The sequence below is a fragment of the Chamaea fasciata genome, unplaced genomic scaffold (assembly GCF_029207755.1).
Source record: "Chamaea fasciata isolate MVZ Bird 193981 ecotype frontalis unplaced genomic scaffold, bChaFas1.0.hap1 SCAF_22, whole genome shotgun sequence".
Taxonomy (NCBI): Eukaryota; Metazoa; Chordata; class Aves; order Passeriformes; family Sylviidae; genus Chamaea; species Chamaea fasciata.
In genome coordinates, this window is record NW_027094107.1 from 7906208 (window position 1) to 7924002 (window position 17795).

Below are 17795 nucleotides of genomic sequence, written 5' to 3' on the forward strand. Positions count from 1 at the left end.
ATTTCACGTACTTGAAAACTGTGAGCTGCATTCTCAAGCATATTCGTGCACCAGGTTTTTACTGTGCAGCAGCACACGGATGTGGCACTTGGCAATATGGTTTGGTGTGCATGGTGGTGTTCAGTCAAAGGTTGGACTTGATCTTGCAGGAATTTTCCAACCTTAATGATTCAGCACTTCGTCAGCAGCCAGTTGAGGGAGGTTGGTTGTCCTCTACTCAGTGCTGCTGTGGCCCCATCTCGAGTCCTGTGTGCAAATCTGAGAGCAGACAGGGAAAACTTTAGTCCTAACCACCCAGAGAGGTACCAAATTGCATTAAAAGTTGAGTTGGAAAGAGTAATTACAAAGGAGTTCGTGGACACGATGCATTGACTTGTTTTTAATTTCTGTTAGGGTCGGCCAGGACCGATTGGGCTCCAAGGACCAATCGGAGCACCTGGATTTACTGGCCCAGAAGGTTTGCCTGGAGCAAAAGGTGAGAGAGGAGCAGTGGGCCCTCCTGGACCAGCTGGACACAAGGGTGACAAGGTAGGCTCAGCACTGACTTTTCTGTCCCTGCTACACTTCTATGGCCTTGTGTATATTTTTGAGTGAATAAAGATAATTTGGGCTGCATGTCCAGGGATAAAAATACCATGGCATTTCAACAGTAACTTTAGAGAGTTGTCTGCATTTATTTTTGAGTGAGAATGGAGTTGCTAAAGCTGCTGAACAGTGTAGCCATCCTGGTGGGTGGACTACAGCCAAATGAGTGTTGCTGTTGCAAGTAGTCTGTCACTTCACACGCCCAGGGGTAGATGGCTTTTTTTTTCACACTCTGTGCAGGGAGACACGGGGCTGGTTCCTGGGTAGAAGATCCTGAGCTGGTGTCTGGAAGAGCAAAAAGAATGGGTACTAAACAAAATCTGCAGTTCGGTTTTGCAGGTGCAAAGTTATTTCTAACAGAAAGAGTACAATAAACAATGTTGTAATAAATGGAGCAGCCCGTAAGGTGTAAGTGCCAATGAATGCAATGTGCAAGATTGGAAACAACTTCTTTGCACTGAAAAAAAATCCATTTAGTCCAGAACTGTTTCTATCCCCTGAAACGATACATATGCAATACCAACGTGCCATAAGAGTCTCTCTTCATCCCTTGTGGGAGAAATATATTTTACATTTCCAAAGCAGGAGCAATTTAGGCTGGGTGTTCTGCTTACACAGTCTGTTTTGCTACTGTTCAGAGCAACAAGGTGTGGTAGTTACTTGCAGCTTGGGCAGTCTGAAGTTAATGCAGTGTTCTGCTTATCTCTGAGGGTCCTATCCAAGTACAGACAGACAAATATGTAAGTTCTGTTGAAACTCTTGGAAGGACAAGGGTTAAATTTATAGCAGATTGTTTATTTTCCTGGCATCTTGTTTTCCCCAGATGTGCAGTAGGAGATTGTATTTTTACTTTAAATTGCCTGATTAAAACATTCCTGAAACACTCATTTGGCATCCAGTCAAGCTCAGATGCTCAGTTCCTGTCTCCACTGACCCCAGAGAGAATCTGCATGAGACAGTTTGCTCCCTTTGGTTTTGAAAGCAGAAGTCCAAGACTGAAAGTGTTGGAGTGAAAACCATCTCACAGGTAACTGAAATGTACAGACCAATGAAATGAAATGTAATGTGTACTCTCTTCCTTCAGGGCCCAATGGGAGTTCCAGGATTTCAGGGCATCAACGGGATCCCAGTAAGTTTGCACATGTCAATATAAATCACCAGAATGGTCCTCACAGCTAAAAGCACCTGAACATGGTTAATTGTCCTAGCACATGCAGAGTTTACCTTCCAATTGCTTGCTTCTGTCTGGAGGAAAATGACCTTTTTTTGTTAATCTACCTGGTGATTCAATGCTGGTTGGTAAGACAATGGGCAAGTGAGCCCGAGTTACAGACCCCAAACTTCCTTGCTCTTTCTGCACTATTTGGCTCATCCTGCTTTCTCCTTCTGACAGAAGAATTGCTTTTATTTTCTCGATGACATTTTCCCATCCTGTGTGTCCTTGTGCCTTCAGGCTATGCTCATACTCTTTCTCATCTTCCCTGCTTTCTCAGATGGCCAGGAGCTCCAACAACCGGGCTGTGGTTTCTTACTTCCTATCAAAACCTGAATTGTTGTGATAGATTGGCTGAAACTGCACGGTTGGCCTTGTAAATGAGCTTGTTTGATTCCAATTCCTTCCTGGCCCTTGTCCTTTAATCCCCCTCTGCTCATCCTTGCCTGTTCTCTCTCCTGCCCTACTCCCTTGCTGCTATTTTTTTTAATTTCTTTTACCACCAGCCAACTGTCTATGTCTGAAGAGAACAAGCTGTTCCCATACTGCTTAATTTAATTGAACACACTGTGGGAACATGCTGTTCTCAGGGTATTTTTTCAGAGGAGGCTCTGGAGAAAAGGGGATTCCCAACGAGGAGGGGAGGCAGAGATAGGGAAACAGCCATTGCCAGGTAGTTGGCAGGGACAGGAATTCCAAGGGGAGAGCAGGGGAGGCAGATGAGAGCCTTCAGAGCCTCCAGCATATGCAGATCTACTCTGCTTTGCAACCTTCTGCAGGTGGGGGAGTGGGAAAGAGGGGATTTTGCTGGTCATGAATAGCAGAGTGCTCAGCACTGTGGGTCTTCTGTGCCACAACTGCAGGGCAGAAAAAGGGAAAAGGGAAACTTGTTCATACCGTTTACATTATTACCACTGAGATAAATGCTTCCATTGGAGGGTGAAAATAGCAGCCACCACTGCTTGAGTAAATATTTTTACTTTTGCCATTACATTTCAGGGTAGGGAGTAACTTAGATTTTTTGGTGAAGCGTATACAAATCTAGGCACTTTATATGGATGTGTGAAATGCAGAGCACAGGAGAGATCATGGGTGTGTGAGAAAGATGGGAGGAGTAAAATGTATATTGCCATCTCTGCACATCCAAATATGGAGAGAGATTCTTAGTCGTGTGCAGGTATGTTGGTGTGGGCAGGTGCAGTTCAGTCAGGGCCATGGGCAAGGCCCTTATTCAGAGGGGAATCCCACTGCTGACCTCAAGGGAAGTGATATCCCACAGAGTTCCCTCGGGGAATGCTGGTGGCAACTAAATCCTGTTGTTGCAGCTGGCCTGAGTAATCCCTTTAACCCAGTAAACACAGCAGCTACACGTGTTTATTGCCAGGCTTTCATGTCTTGCTGTAGGAGAAGCCCTCAAATCCTCAGCCCTACTTGGGAAGTTTGTTTTTTCCTACAGGACAAGATTCAAGGACGCCTCTGGCAAAGGCTGGAACTGAAGCTGGGAGATGTATAGGGCATTTCATGAACTGTCCGAGGAGCTCTGGAAGGAAATATTTTTATGATAAGTGAGCCCTTGTCTGTGACATGAGAGCCAGAGCTGTATGAAGAGGCAGTTTGTGACTTTCCTAGAGTAAATGCAAGCACGTGGCGTGGGTGTAGAAAGGCCACTTGCCTTAGCAAGTTTAGTCAATTAGGTTTGAATTCATCCTTAATTGCGTTTGTTTCTCTGTTTTTAATTATTCATCCGGCTCCCCTGTTGGAATTGCCTTTTCCCTGTCTGGTTTAGAAAAGAGGCCCCTTGAGATCACAGTGTCAGTGTACAAGCAAGAGTCAGATAAAGGAGGGCCCAGATAACCAGTTCAAGTTTCCTTATCTATCTCACACCAAATGCCTCCTTTTGTGAGCAGGAGAGCACAAGCATCTCTCCAGCCTGCGTTTTAACTCAGATCTGTAAACTAATCACCCTGACATGTAGAAGTAAAGTCTGTGGAAGTCTTCTGCCTTAGTCAACTGAGGTGCTTGTCTTCAATTGGCACGTCTGCCAAAACAGGAATTAGAGGAGGTGAGAGCAATGAAACTATTAACCACCACTTTTTCAGGTCAAAACAGCTCTTTAAATCAGAATTTTAAACCCCTGGGAAAAAGGTTCTTTTAAGGCAGGACTTAGCAACTCTCAGGGAAGTCAGTTGTGGGTGTTCAATATCTCCTCCGATAAGGGTCTTAAAACAAAATATTACGAACTCTGATTGCAGATTAGCTTTCAAGTAGGAAATCCTGTGGATTGTTTTCCTAAAGCAAAAGACACAGAGAGTGTGTGTTTGCTTGTGTGTCAGTGTGTGTCATGCTTTGGCACAGAACCGCAGACACGGATGCCATGGGATTAAGTGACAGGGGCACACATAAGAAATCACTGTGATCAGCGTGTTTTCTGTCCTCTCTCTGTGAGCCCTACTCACATTTTAAGAGGATTCTGAAGTCCTTTGGGCCTCTTACAGGCTGTCTTGGTCTGAGGGTTAGGAGATCTCACCCAGAGGTTTCCCAGGACGTGGCTCACCCTGCAGCTGCCTGCCATGGGCTGGCTCTTGGCCAGCACGAAAGCTGGAGCAGCTTGGCTCCCTGTTGTGTCACTCGGAGGGGCAGATGTTGGCCCTTTCAGCTTCACTAAACCTTGCAGCTGGTCACCACCTTGTGCTGTAACCAGATCCCCGTGCTCCACAGAGCTCCTGGTTTTGTTGGTGCTGTAAACAAAGTGAGAGACCTGGTAGACACCGGCAGCTCTGGCCACTGACCCTGCAGTCGCTGCCTGACCTGTCAGAGATGTGATGCTCTTGGCTAGGACATCCTGCATGGGTCAAGTTAATTAAGTAATTTCTAAGAGCAGAATGTAAGTGGCAATAAATTGCTGCTTCAGCCTACTCCAGTTGCTTTACCAGGGCCTGGCAAGTCCCTGCTTGCACACCACATGTGGTTATTTTGACAGGCAGACTAATGATCAGAGCAACTGGTACTGTTAATGCCCTGGTCTCTGATGGTAATGCTGTAGGATGACTTCATTCCATTCCTTGTTAAATCTCAAATTTATTTTTCTCTGGGTGAGCTGCCTTAACTGTGTAGTTGAGACGCACTTGACATTAATTCAGTTTGTACCCTGTTGGCTGACAGCAAGCAGATCAGGTCTCTCTCAATTTCGTTAGCACAAATGTCAATGCAGTTGCCAAATGAGCTGGACCAAGGGCTTCATCTGACTGAAAATTAACCCCATTAAGAAGCAGAACAGTTATTTCTCTGCTGGGTTTGTTTCCTGCTCTGCCAGCACTGGGAGGAGGTACATGTGAGTAAGCAGCAATGTGGAATAGCCTGGCAGCAGCTGAGAACAGTGATCAGCTCGAGTATTTACATAATTCTGGCCTAAGTTGTTCTGCATCCTTGAGAAAATCGCTCTGCTACTGTGTGTCCTGAGCTTCCCATCTATAAAATTAGGATTATAGCATTGCCACATTTTTTCAAGGAATTTAAAGACCCTTAGATAAAAGGCTTTACACTACTGCAAAGCTCTCATTGAGTTTCATCACAGTATATGCTATTGGCTTGGACTGGGAAGACTTTTAGTGTTGCAAATGTGTTTTATTTTAAGTGTCAGGCATGAAGGACTGTTAATGTTCTGCTTTATCTCAATTTTATCCACTTTTTTTTTTTTTTTTTACTTTCCTAACATGAGTCATAACTTGCTTAGTGCCATATCTTAAGGACAAATCTTTGGGATCAAACAAAAGTGCTTTTGGGATGAGTCAAGATCACCGTGTACAGAGTGGGGGGAGAACTGTCAAGTTACTGATACTATCTCCATAAGTTTAATTTTTCTTCTTGCCTTAAAACAATGTTGTTGGGTGCCACAGGACTCATTTATAGGAAAAGCAGTATAGAATGAGGAGCTGCCTGACACTTGGGCATTGGGACTGACAGTTCTGCCTTCTGCCCTCACATACTCACACGGCACTGAGGAAAAACCACCTGAAGTCCCAAACTTTGATCTCCTTTGCACTAGTACCATGCTGAGTAAAATTAGAGCTATACCAGGGCAAAAGACATGTGAAATCAGAATTAGGTACAATTGCATTTTGCTCTGCTCGATTAATAATTGGCCATGGCAAATACCTTTTTTTTTTTTAAAATGTTGTTAGTTTAGTTGGATCTTTCTCCCAGTTGCTTTGCCTAAGGTCTTACGTTTAATATAACAAATAAAGCTGTTCTGCTTGAATGACCTGATACTGGAGCTTTAACATCTGTTGATCTATTAAAAGAAAGAATCCACACTGGAGAGGAAGAGGAGAAACTCCAAGCAGATTGGAGTTATAAATGCTCAGTATTGTTGAGTCTGGCTCTGCCCTTGCTTTCACATGAGCAGCTTCCATTGCTGGTGTCAGGTGCTGGGTGCTGTTTGACACTGTTACATTCCACCTGGCTCACACCGCTCTGGGACCAGCACTGCCCCTGCTCATGCACAAGTTATGTACTCCAGAAAACTATCCCTTGGAGAAGAAGGGAATGGGATGAGTGAGGCCAATGTTCTAGGATTGAACCTCCAGGGAGGATAAACAAAGCTGGCTGAAGAAGCTTCTTCTGTTGCGCTGTGCCGTACACTGGGCTGTTGATTGGGAGTTGTGCAATTCTTTTGGTTTGTGCTGCCTTTTGGAAGGAAGGGATCAGTTTTCAGGGGATAACAGTGTCACTAACAAAGTTAATGGATCCTGTTGGTTTTTCTCTCTCTTTCCCTTTCCACAGGGTCACCCTGGGCAGGCTGGAGCTCGAGGCCTGCCTGGCCTGGATGGCTGCAATGGCACCTCTGGGAGTCGTGGCATTTCTGGACCAGATGGGTTTCCTGGCCTGCCTGGCCTGCCTGTATGTCCTCACTCAAATGTGCTCTTCTGTAGTCACTAAACCAGGGTTTGCCTTTTGTGATGTTGGAGCAGTAACTGCCAAGTACTTAGGAAGAACCCAAATAACCCCAAGTTTATTAGAATGGTCAGAACTCAAGTTTCTCATGTATTCTGAGGATAAAATGAAGAACCTGTGGATGAAATCCCCTCCCTCACCTGCTGCCATCACTGCTCTGCATGCAGCCCAGGATGTGGGTGGCTGGCTGGGCTGTGGACTCACACTGGCAGCTTTTCACCCACAAGTCCCCCCAGGTCCTTCTCCAGGGCTGCTTTCAATCCAGGCATTGCGCAGCCTGAACCCATGGTTGGGATTGCCCCCCCTCAGTTGCAACTCCTGAGGTTTACATGGGCCCATCCCTCAAGCCTGCCAAGATCCCTCTAAATTGCCTTGATGTGTATGTGTACGGGGGAGTTATCCCATGTCAGACAGGTTCAAATAGGATCTGAGGTTGTCAAAGACCTAAAATGAAAGGGAAATCTAACATGAACAGGAAAATACCAGAGAAAACGTTTGCAGAACCTTGTTTTCCTGAAGCTGCGGGAAGTCTTTAGTTCTCATAATAGCACAGCTTCTCTCACAGAGCAGCCGTGGTACCTTTGCAGTTAACTGGAGCCGGGAGTTTGCCTTGTTCGTTATGCTAATTAGAGATTCTTTCAAAACTAAAGCAGTATTTTTTCAGAAATTTATTCTTTACTTTTTAATCAGGGTCGTCCTGGCCCCAAAGGCCTTAAAGGAGAACCTGTTTTTGCTCAAGGCAGTCTGAAAGGAATGAAGGTAAGGCTTGTCACCACACAGGAGGAAAAGCAGCACAAGAAACTCTCTGATGTCCCACAGGTTGCAGGGCTGATGCTGCAGGTGGGATTGCTCGTGGTGTCAGTCCTGGGTGTCTGAGTGCAGAGCTGTGGAAAAAATTCTCTCCACATTATATACACTCATAAAAGTTAAACGGATCTTTATTAATTTACTTCTGCATTTATGGGAAATAAGGATAATTTCATATTATGATGATATGCTTTTGCATATTTTATAGCAGTCATATAGTGAGAGTTTTTATAGAGTATTTTTAGTGGTTTGGTAATTACTATTTTTAATGCCACTTTATTTTCTCTTGTTACACATAAATGAAATGGTTCTAATTTCCCTAGAGGTCTCCATTGCCCAATTCAAATATGGAAGCACAGATTTCAAGATATTTTCCCATTTACACTTGATCTAATATTACTAACAGCAAATATTTCTATTTACACAAAGCTTGATGATCCTTATAGTTTGTTGCAATCATGTGTAATTTTTACATATGCATTTATGATTTTTAGGGTGAAAATGGTCTTCCTGGATTGGATGGAGTTCCTGTAAGTTATTTAACACGGGACATAATGATTTCAAACAATATTAAGTAGGTACATTTTCAGGTATTGGTTCTCAAGGACCCTTTTTAAATTCGTGGGGAGTGTATTTATGTGTGTGGTATCAGTCGTGTGAGCAATTCTGAATGGGATCCACTAAGGGTATGAGTGGATCCACATTGTGGTAGAGGAAGTCTGATTTTTCCTATTACATACTTAATGATTCCTTTTTAATATCAAACTCCCTTCTACCATTGAACTCTGTAACTTGGATTTTCAAAGTACATCTGAATATATGTATATATGAAATAAATTGCTTTAATATTTAAATTGGCTTACTTAACTAGGGGATGTTACTTAATGTTTCCTGCGACTCACTTTGGGTGGGATTTGTTGGGGTCAATGGTTTTGAGCCATTTGTCCTCTGTTCTTTTTGTAGGGCCCGAAAGGCTTTCCAGGTCCAGTAGGTCCTGCAGGCCCTATAGGATTACCAGGTCTGCAGGTGAGACCTCAGCTGCTGCACTTGTTGATAGAACAGTTCAAACTGTTGGCAGATTTCCCTTTTCCTTGTCTCTGTTTGTGTCACGACAATGAGCAAGAGTTCCTGAAAACACTGAGCACGGCTGACTTCTCGCACGGGATGCTCAGTCTTGGGTGGTTAAATCTGGACACAGGAGCAAAGGCTCCTGTCTGGAGCATCAGGAGCAGCAAAGATGCTCAGCAGAGCTCAGAGCAAACACCTCCTTACACAGTTCTGAGCACTCCTCATCTCAGGGCCTGGGGGAATTGGCTGATCTCTCATGTTTGGGGCCATTCTTGTCATGGGCTATGTTAGAGTTGCTTTTCCAAGCTCCTACAAGATAATTTCTACTGGGCAAAGGTAAAAGCAAACTGCCCTTGTGTTGGGTTTAAATTGAAGTTTTCTCTGAATTAATGACGTTGTAAAGAGCTGTGCTGTTTGAGATGTGGAGACGTGAGAGCATGTGCCTTTGGAGGCAAGAAAGTTCAGGTACTACTGCAGATCCCAGCATTGCTCCAATTGCTTGCATCCTAATTAAGCCAAAAGGAATAAAATCTTGATTTTGTTTACATTTAGGGTCCAGTGGGTCCCCCTGGGCCACCAGGTCCAAAAGTAAGTAACTACCTTTCCTGTTTTCTTTTTACAGCTAATTTTTGGGGGGTTAACAGTGCTGTGGGTTTAGATGATAGGGGTGGTGTTGCTGCTGTTGTTGTATTATTCGTTCATCCATGGTTTTCTTCTCTCCCAGGGTAACATGGGATTAGGCTTTCAAGGAGAGAAAGGAGAAAAGGTAAGTGAAACTTGTTTTATTATGGAAAGAGCACGAAAAAATACTCCAGATTATTATTATTTTTCTATGGAAATGGCTAGATTCTAGATTCTAGCATTTCCTACTTTTTCTTTTCTTCTCTTGGACTGAAGAATCTTGCTGCTTCCTTATTTGCTGGCACATAAAAAGGATGGGAGCCTTTCCTGGGTGAAGAGGGAGAAGGGGAAATCTCAAGTCAGTGCAGCATTTTCATGGTTATCAAGACCTGAGGTCCTCAGACATCTTTGGAATCTCCACTTCTCAGTTTCTTTGGACCATCACCTCTTGTGTTGAGTTTTTCCAGTGGTTTCATTCTTCCTGGCTTTCATTACATTCTTTGGGTCAACTGGTGTGTGATTTATGGTCTCCCTGTCTTAAAAGGGTGTCTCGCAGTCTGTGTCACAATTTACGGAGGCAAAATGGGACTCTTCAAGTTCTCAATCTTGGATTTGATTCTGTTGATGTTAAACATGGTTGTGCCTTCCACAATTCTCATTGTTCCTTCTCTTCTTTTCTTTCGTGTTTCTCCCCAAAGTTTTTCTGAAATGTTTTCCAGTTGTTCCAATAGCTGAGCCTATTTTTTTTTGTTCTTGCCATGTTTTATATCCACAAGGCTTTGGAAACAGATGAATTTTGTTCATCCTGATTTTCCATCTGCTCTTTTGATTCCCGTGACCAAAGCCCCATGCCAGCATTCAGGCACAAAGATTTATATAGCTGAGATATAACTGAAGTGGTTTTTATTCTGACCTGTTGGCTATTTCCATAGAAAATCAAACATGGTCTGCTATGTTAATATCTTCCTCTTTTGTCTGCAGGGTGATGTAGGGCTGCCTGGGCCTCCAGGTCCCCCACCATCCACTGGAATACTGGAATTCATGGGATTTCCAAAGGGGAAGCAAGGAGAAAAGGTCTGTAAATTCAGTTTACAAACCCTCTCCATGCTCTTTCTGCCAGGAGCATGGCAGGTGGATAGGGCAAGGTCTTGCTTTGACAAGCACATGGATTTAATGTGTCTCTTTATTTGTCTCTTCCCCCTTGGCAGGGTGAGCCAGGTCCTCAAGGATTCCCTGGGAGCCAAGGATTGCCTGGCATCCCGGTAAGGACAGAGGAATGTTCCTAACATGGGCCTAAGAGGGCTTAGATGGTTCAGCAACCTCTGAATAGCTCACAAGGCCTCTACAGGAGTTTCTAAGCACCAGAGAACGTTGTAAAATCTGATTAAAAAATATTCACAAGGCTTTTTGAAGAGCGTTACTGTGGTCTGATAGTTTATAATGCTGCCCCACCACAGCTGCCCAGATTTCAGTACCTGCAACCTGCTCTTTGCCGAGATGCGCCCAGAGCTCTCCCCATGGCATGGCCACTTGATGGCAGTGTTCCTTGTCCCACAGGCATTTTAAAAAACCGTAGGGTTTTTTTTTCCCTTTTATTATAGCTAAACGTCTTTTGTTATTTTACTTTCAAGCTGCAAAGCACATGCAGATCTTTCTCTCTATCCATATACACCCAGTTAAAATGGGCTTATGTTTAATATTAATGCCCATCAACTCAGCATGGTGTAGGATCTTCTCCATATGAATTAAGAAAAACAATTCCAGAGAGCTATTTCCCAGCTTAAAACTTTTTGTAAACAGAGGTCGTTTCCATAAGTTTAGGGAATAAATATTTTCGGGAACTTCTGACTAAGAAGATAAATTGTTTGCCAGTTTCTTCAGTGTACAGATGTTCTTGGGAGAAGTACGTGCAACAAAAACCTGCACATGCAGCACAGTTTGTAATTAGCCTTTCTGGACGTGTTCCATTAGGAGCATGCTTGGCTTTGTGCATCACAAGAGACCCATTGATGCTGCTGAAATTGAACATATGTGCAAACTCAACCACAACCGTGAGATATTTTAAGACCGAAGCCTGGAAATTGCTTAACTACTGTAACTCATGCTGAAATTAAATCCTGGTGTTCTATCTCTGGATTTGATCCTTCATGCTGGCTGGGAAAACTACCAAGCATTTCCAAATGTTGAGCGTGAAAATGCTGGGTTTGTGTCATTCTTGGGCTTTGGAAGGGAAAAGTGTGCTCTGAGCATTCCCTTGAGCTGCTGCTGTTAGGAAACGGGAGTTGAAATAATTTCTCAGTGTAGAATAGAATACAGGGTAGCATTGGCAGGTCTTTGCTGTCTATACCATGGGGTCACTTTGCTACTGAAACACATGCCGTGGTTTAAACGGATAGAAGTCTTGGGGAATAAAGCAGGTACTGTACTGCACATACTGCCAGCTCTGCTGGATAGAAGCTTTTCTTTCTGAGACAAAGCAGTCCCAGCAGAATCTGTCAGTTCCCTTTGTCTCACTGTTGTACTGTTTGTATAAATAAATGGGTTTGTGTTGCCTTTACTTAGGGATGTGCTGTTCAGTTCCAAACAGATCACAGAGATTTCATGTCGACATTTTTCCTCAGGGCTTTGGAGGCGTTGGAGAAAAAGGAGAGAAAGGAGTGCCTGGCTTACCAGGTGGCAGGGTAGGTAACTTCACCAAGTCCCTTCTTTAAATGCCAGTTCTCAAACACATGAAGTGGGTTTTTCATCAACAGACACATTCCCTGCAGCGATGTGTCCTACACAACGGGGAGAGCAAGGCATTCTGTTCTGTGTGTGAAGAAACTGTCCAATAGAAAGTCTTGACCACACTCTGATTTATAGGTTTTGTGATTATGAAGTAACACCTAAATTCCCAGTAAGGTGAGACGCCATGACTTCCTCAACTGGAACTGCCAATTAGAAAGACAATTAAATAAGATAAGCCTGCTTTTATCAGTGATTTTGTTAAATTCTTTACATTGTGATTATTAATAACTGAGAGATGAAAGCAATGGTAGCTTCTCCTTTTGAAAATTTTAACTTTTAATTCTTTGATGCTGAGGTATTTGAAGCCTGATCAAGCTGAGATGGAGCCTCTAAAAGGTTATGTCTTTGCTGTTCTAGGGTCTTTTGGGACTGGATGGATCTGAAGGAATTCCAGGGAGAAAGGTGAAATTTCTTTTATTTTTTACTGTAGTTGAGAATTTGGAAGCCCTCTAACTGCTTAGGATCTACTGACTTCCTTATATCGTGGCTTCAAGTTCTCTGATGTGTAAATACACCTGCCTTATTGAAACAGTCAAGCCAAGTAGAAAATCCACAAAAAAAGGTAGATCCTGCATCTCCCAGTGTTACTTTAAATGTTTTGATGCCAGTGATTTTTTAGAAGGGCAAAACAGTGGGGGCAAAACGTGTGGGACAAGGAAAAGAAGGTTTTAGACTCTTCATTCTGCAAGCGTTTCTGCAGTTCTGTGAGAACTCCTAAGTGCTCAGCCTGCTCATGAGTTCTCACCATCTTCACAGCACAAGGAGGCCTGAAGTGGCTCTGGTGTTTTGTGAGTGCTGAGAAATCAATGCCATCACTTTTCTCTTTCTTTAATTCTTCTTCAAATGTTGGGTAGGACCAAAGAATTTGGTTTGTGATTTGAGCCCAGGCTCTGTAGGTGTCTCAGCTAAACAATAATGCCACTTTTTGTCTCGCTGGGTGTCATTGTTCCCTTATGGGATTTTGCAGGGCCATCCAGGTGTTCCAGGCTATCCAGGACTGGATGGAGTTGAAGGCATGAAGGTAACTTTGCACTAAGACATTGGGGTTTTTTAAGGTATTTGCATGAATAAATAACTATCATTGCTCCAATCAACCCTCCTGTTTGCTCCCATATCACTGTCATTTTCAGTATGTTTCAGTTCCTCATTCACTTTATTGTTAAGCATAAAAATGAGTAGTTGCTGAGCCATGACTGCTCAGGTATTTTAATAATTTTTTCATGTTAATCATTGAACTTCATGACTTAGAATTGTAGGTGTAGCCTTTCTCCTTTATCCTTACACCAATGCCATATTTATTGGACTGTTGAGGCAAGATTAGGTGGAAACAAGTTGATGTTAAGATAAATGAGTTGCCAAGGCAATCTGAAGTCTTGGATCACAGATCTGCAAGTATGAACAGCCTGAGAATGTGTACAATTCTTTGTACTAGATAAAGGTGATGGACAGCAGACATTTTCTGGGTATCTTACAGTTTGGGCAGTCAGACAGCTGGAAACTGAGTGGAAAATGAGAGTAGTTTGCTGTGAAAACACTGATCCGCCACCAAGATTGCAGACTTGTAAAATGCAAGTACTGAAGGGATTTTTTTGTGCAGAGTACGTGGAAGAAGTAGCATTAGATGTTTCTGCACAGAGAAGTGTTACTGAAACAAAGTGTGCACTGCCTTGGCTCGCTGCATGGTGTTTATATGATAAATATGGTGGTAATTTGGATGACAGTCAAATGTTGTGCTTGCAATTTCAAAGAGGATCTGATACTGTTTGAGAGTGTCAGTGAGAAGAAGGAATGACACTGCAGTTTGTCACAACTTGCTTGTTCTACCTGAATGATTTTATGAAGGAATCCATTTTTTCTGTGAGCTTCTATTATTGAAATTCAGTATTCCAAGACAACAGATAGCTGCAGTGATAAAAATGAGATAGCTCATAGCAGCTTTTACCACGAAGTGAACAGATATTATCCACCTGATACTGGGCAGTGTGCTGACATAACTGGTCTCCAGTAGACATTGTATACACATGCCTGTGCTTCCTGTTGAGGTAATTGCAGACCTTCAGAGGATGGCTGGATAGCAGCAGCCACCTTATCTGAGGCAGCCATCAGTTTCACCAGACAACAACGACACAAGTCAGGACAGCCGATGATTATGAATAGCAGAACAAAGTGAATCCCTCAGCGAGACAGAGAGTGCTGGTCACTCAGTGAATGGCTGCAGACACTGGTGTGCAGTCTGCTTCCTGCCAAGCAGCCTTCTCTCCATCTCCCATCTGAGTGTGGTCCAAATCTGTTTTCTTTACAGGGTGAAGTAGGTGACATTGGCCCCCCAGGTCCTCCTGTCATTATTGACAGGGAAGGTGTAGTCATTTCAGGTACACATTTCCGTTTTGTTTTGGAACTTGTCTAAAGCACCTTTTCTGATCCAACTTTCTTTCTCTGTGTTTTACCATTATCTTTACCATTACCATTTACCACTCTATCTTTCTTCTGTATTTTACCATTTTCCCACATTGTATATTGGGTCTAATCCATCCCTTGTTCTTTTCTCTTTATTTCTGTGTTGTTTGGCTGCACATATATTTAGTTCTTCGTTTATAACTTCAGAATTTAAGGAAAGCCATTCATCCCCACATTGCTGAGTGATGTATTTCAAGGCAGAAGGAAATGTCTTGCCTGGGAGACAGGCTGTGTGTGAGCACAGACAAGTGCTGTCTCTGCTCTGTAGACACACTTGGTACCTTCAGTGTACCAAGGAAAAAATGGCTTTCTGCTAAAGGGTGCTCTAGATGTCATTCGGCTGTTATTTATTGTCCAATGTGGTAAGAATATTGTTGAGAAAAATGAGCTTAATTAATGTCACAGCTGACTGAGGCCTGCATGGGAACAGTCTCTGAAGCCATAAAGGTAAGGGAACAAATTCATGGTCTCTCCTGTTCTTTCTCCTTTACATGTAGTCAGATTTGAAACAAGCTCTGTAACGGCTCAGGAGGAATTTTTCCCAATATTATTTAACTTTGACTAACAGGCTTCCTGCTCACAGCTTGGCAGCCTTTGCTGTCTGTGAGATCAGTGGCCACCACAGCAATTGTCTGAACAGTATTTCAGCAGAACTCCTGACATGAGATTTTCTTCCTTGTTTTCCTCTTTCTCTGGTAGGTGCCCCAGGTGACCCTGGAAACCCAGGAGTACCTGGTCCTCCAGGAGATGAAGGGATCATTGGTTTACCAGGCCTTCCAGGGGCTCCAGGGTTTCCAGGTCTGGAGAGAGGTAAAGCAGCTGCTCCCAGGGCTCAGGGCAGGCTGTTTGCGGGGGGTTTGGTGCAGAAGTTTCTGGTGTTGGCGCAAGCCTGTCCTTCAGCTGGCTGATTTGCAGGCTGCTGCATGAGAAATAGGAGGCAGGGATGACACATGGGGAAGCCAGTTGTGTTGACTTGGTTGGGAGCAGAATTAGTGGCACGATTATTGCAGCCCAGGTAGGTCTTCTCACGTGGATATTCAGCGTGGCAGTGTACACAGGAGGCTGTGCTTTGATTTCCATTTTGAATGTGCTGATTGGAAGAACTTTTCCTACCTTTTAAATTATAATGGATGTTTTTGAAATTTTTAAATCACTTTTTATATTTGCAATAAAGAGCTAACAGGTCGGCTTGATAAACCCACTGGGGGTGCAACCTATTTGTCCCATCCGAGATCTCACTCAAAAACTTTTGTTTCACTTGAATGCCATCTGGAAAATTCTGGCCTGCAATAATTCAGAGACTAGGAACTACCATGAAGATCAGAAAATAACCCCCCTCAGTCTTACATAGTTTTCTGATTGATCACTTAAATGCAATGCTGTGAAGCTTTTTGGATGACCAAAGGAGTGTGTAAATGGGAGCCAGTTCGTCCCTCCTTGGTGTAAAACCAAGAATTGTTCTGTCCTAACACAATTGCAGTTCAGGGTACAGTGGTAATTATCTCAACGTTAAAAATACTCCATTGTGTTTGCTGCTGGAGAACTGCTCATTGTGTTGTTGTTGTCTAGATGGAATGGGCCCTGGAGGGTCTCCAGGTATTCCAGGAGTGAAGGGTGAAGTGGGAGAACCGGGAAGAGCAACCGTTGGAATACCAGGCCCTCCTGGCAGAGGTGGATTACCTGGTGTACCAGGAGCACCAGGATTGCCTGGTGCACCACGTAGGTAGAATTTTTACATCTATTTTTGTGTTGGATTCAGAGTGAAATGGGATAAATAATCATTTATATATTTAGTTCTTTGCCAGCAAGGATTGTTCATCTGTAAATTGTAAATGTTTGGCTGACAACTCGTTGTGATTGTGGCTCACAAACTTATATATATCAGTAGACACTGCTATAAAGTAAGACAATAGACTTAATTATTGTTAATTAGAGAGACTGAAGCACAAAGTTGTGTAGACACAATTTATAATACAAAGGAATTGGAAGGTCTAGGCTAGTTTCCTGTTCTCTGAGGTAAAGAACAGACCATGACCTTATGAACACCTGAGACAAATGTGAGCAGGTAGTTTGGGTACCAGGAGTCACACAGGATACCTGAAGAGACAGTTTCCAGACCTAAGGAAATGGGATTTTGTTCTTACATGTTCATTTGTATGGATGTCCTGATTAAATGAATTGGGCACTGTTTTGTTTTCCTCAGAAATTGAATATTACAGGATCAGGGTTCAGTTTACCAAACTGTGTTTTACCATTCTGCCATCAGCTGTTTTTTTTTTTGAGCCAACCCTTCACAACAGGAGACACTCCAGCGATGAAGACAGCGAGCATGGTCTGATAAAAAGGCTTTCTGTGGAGAAGAAATCAGTGTTCTCTTAGCAATAACTGTTTGCTAGTCCAGTGTGGCTCACCTTTGTGCAGAGCCTGTGAAGCCGCTGTGGCTGTGTTGAGCTGATGGCTGCAGTTTGTTTCCGTGGAGCATCAGACGGTGCTGGTCAGCACTCCATCCCTCTGCTGGCACGCAGGGGAAGGGCTTTCACACACTGTAGGTTTAGATCATGTTTGATTGCTTTCTGCTGCTGTTTCCATCAGCTTCTGCTTCATTCTATTCAGCATATAAAGAGATGTAGACAACAGTCCTGCAGTCATGAAGGGAGGGACGGGGAAAGTCCCCTTAGCCCTTTCTCCTTTCAGTATCTTTGCCAAGCTGCCACCATTGAATGGAAGCCATTTGCCCTTCTTTGTCCACAGTTTGGTGAGTTCTTTGGTCAGAGTAGAGGAATAAAACTGTTGCATGCCCACTGTGAGCATTTTGCTTTTCTGTGTGAGGAGCTAGAAGGAAATGTTGCAGAGAACTGCAGCCCATGAGTGGCGCCAACAAAGATCCATCTCCTTGTGTGACATCCACAGGTGCAGTTTCATCTGGTGCCAGTTGCATCACTGCTTTTGTAAGTCAGTAATGAGCTGGAGATCAACCTTCTCATGGCTTTTCCTTGCCTTGTTTCTCCATATAGGCCCTTCATTCTTCCCAGTGATAATCCTGAATGGAAGGACTGGGGCTCCGGGGGAGCCTGGGCCAAGAGGGCTGCCAGGAGCTTTGGGTCCCAAAGGCTACAAAGGTAATTGACTCTTGTTTTGAGAGAGCTTTTCAGCAGTCTGAAAGGCATTTACACGTGGTTAATGTCCTAAGGGATGAGTTGTAAGTGTCTTTATGACAAGTCACAGGAGGGGTTGAAGGAGCCAACAACATTTGCAGTTTAGAGAGAGTTGTGCCCAGCACTGTCAGTGAAATCCCATTTCTTAC

At 43.5% G+C, this 17795-nt stretch overlaps 1 protein-coding gene across 1 annotated transcript in view; it reads left to right on the forward strand.

The window, feature by feature from the left end:
* The first annotated feature begins 453 nt into the window (after nucleotides 1-453).
* Nucleotides 454-17795, forward strand: part of COL4A6 (collagen type IV alpha 6 chain) — a 36754-nt gene continuing 19412 nt past the window's right edge. The window contains exons 1-17 of the mRNA XM_066202744.1: nucleotides 454-528; nucleotides 1670-1714; nucleotides 6581-6697; nucleotides 7442-7510; nucleotides 8053-8088; nucleotides 8522-8584; nucleotides 9179-9214; nucleotides 9351-9392; nucleotides 10229-10321; nucleotides 10456-10509; nucleotides 11869-11928; nucleotides 12392-12436; nucleotides 13002-13055; nucleotides 14337-14406; nucleotides 15191-15301; nucleotides 16061-16210; nucleotides 17506-17610. Coding sequence (XP_066058841.1) covers nucleotides 1676-1714; nucleotides 6581-6697; nucleotides 7442-7510; nucleotides 8053-8088; nucleotides 8522-8584; nucleotides 9179-9214; nucleotides 9351-9392; nucleotides 10229-10321; nucleotides 10456-10509; nucleotides 11869-11928; nucleotides 12392-12436; nucleotides 13002-13055; nucleotides 14337-14406; nucleotides 15191-15301; nucleotides 16061-16210; nucleotides 17506-17610 — 1144 coding nt within the window. The 5' untranslated portion in view covers nucleotides 454-528; nucleotides 1670-1675. The remainder of the gene's footprint in view (nucleotides 529-1669; nucleotides 1715-6580; nucleotides 6698-7441; nucleotides 7511-8052; nucleotides 8089-8521; nucleotides 8585-9178; nucleotides 9215-9350; nucleotides 9393-10228; nucleotides 10322-10455; nucleotides 10510-11868; nucleotides 11929-12391; nucleotides 12437-13001; nucleotides 13056-14336; nucleotides 14407-15190; nucleotides 15302-16060; nucleotides 16211-17505; nucleotides 17611-17795) is intronic.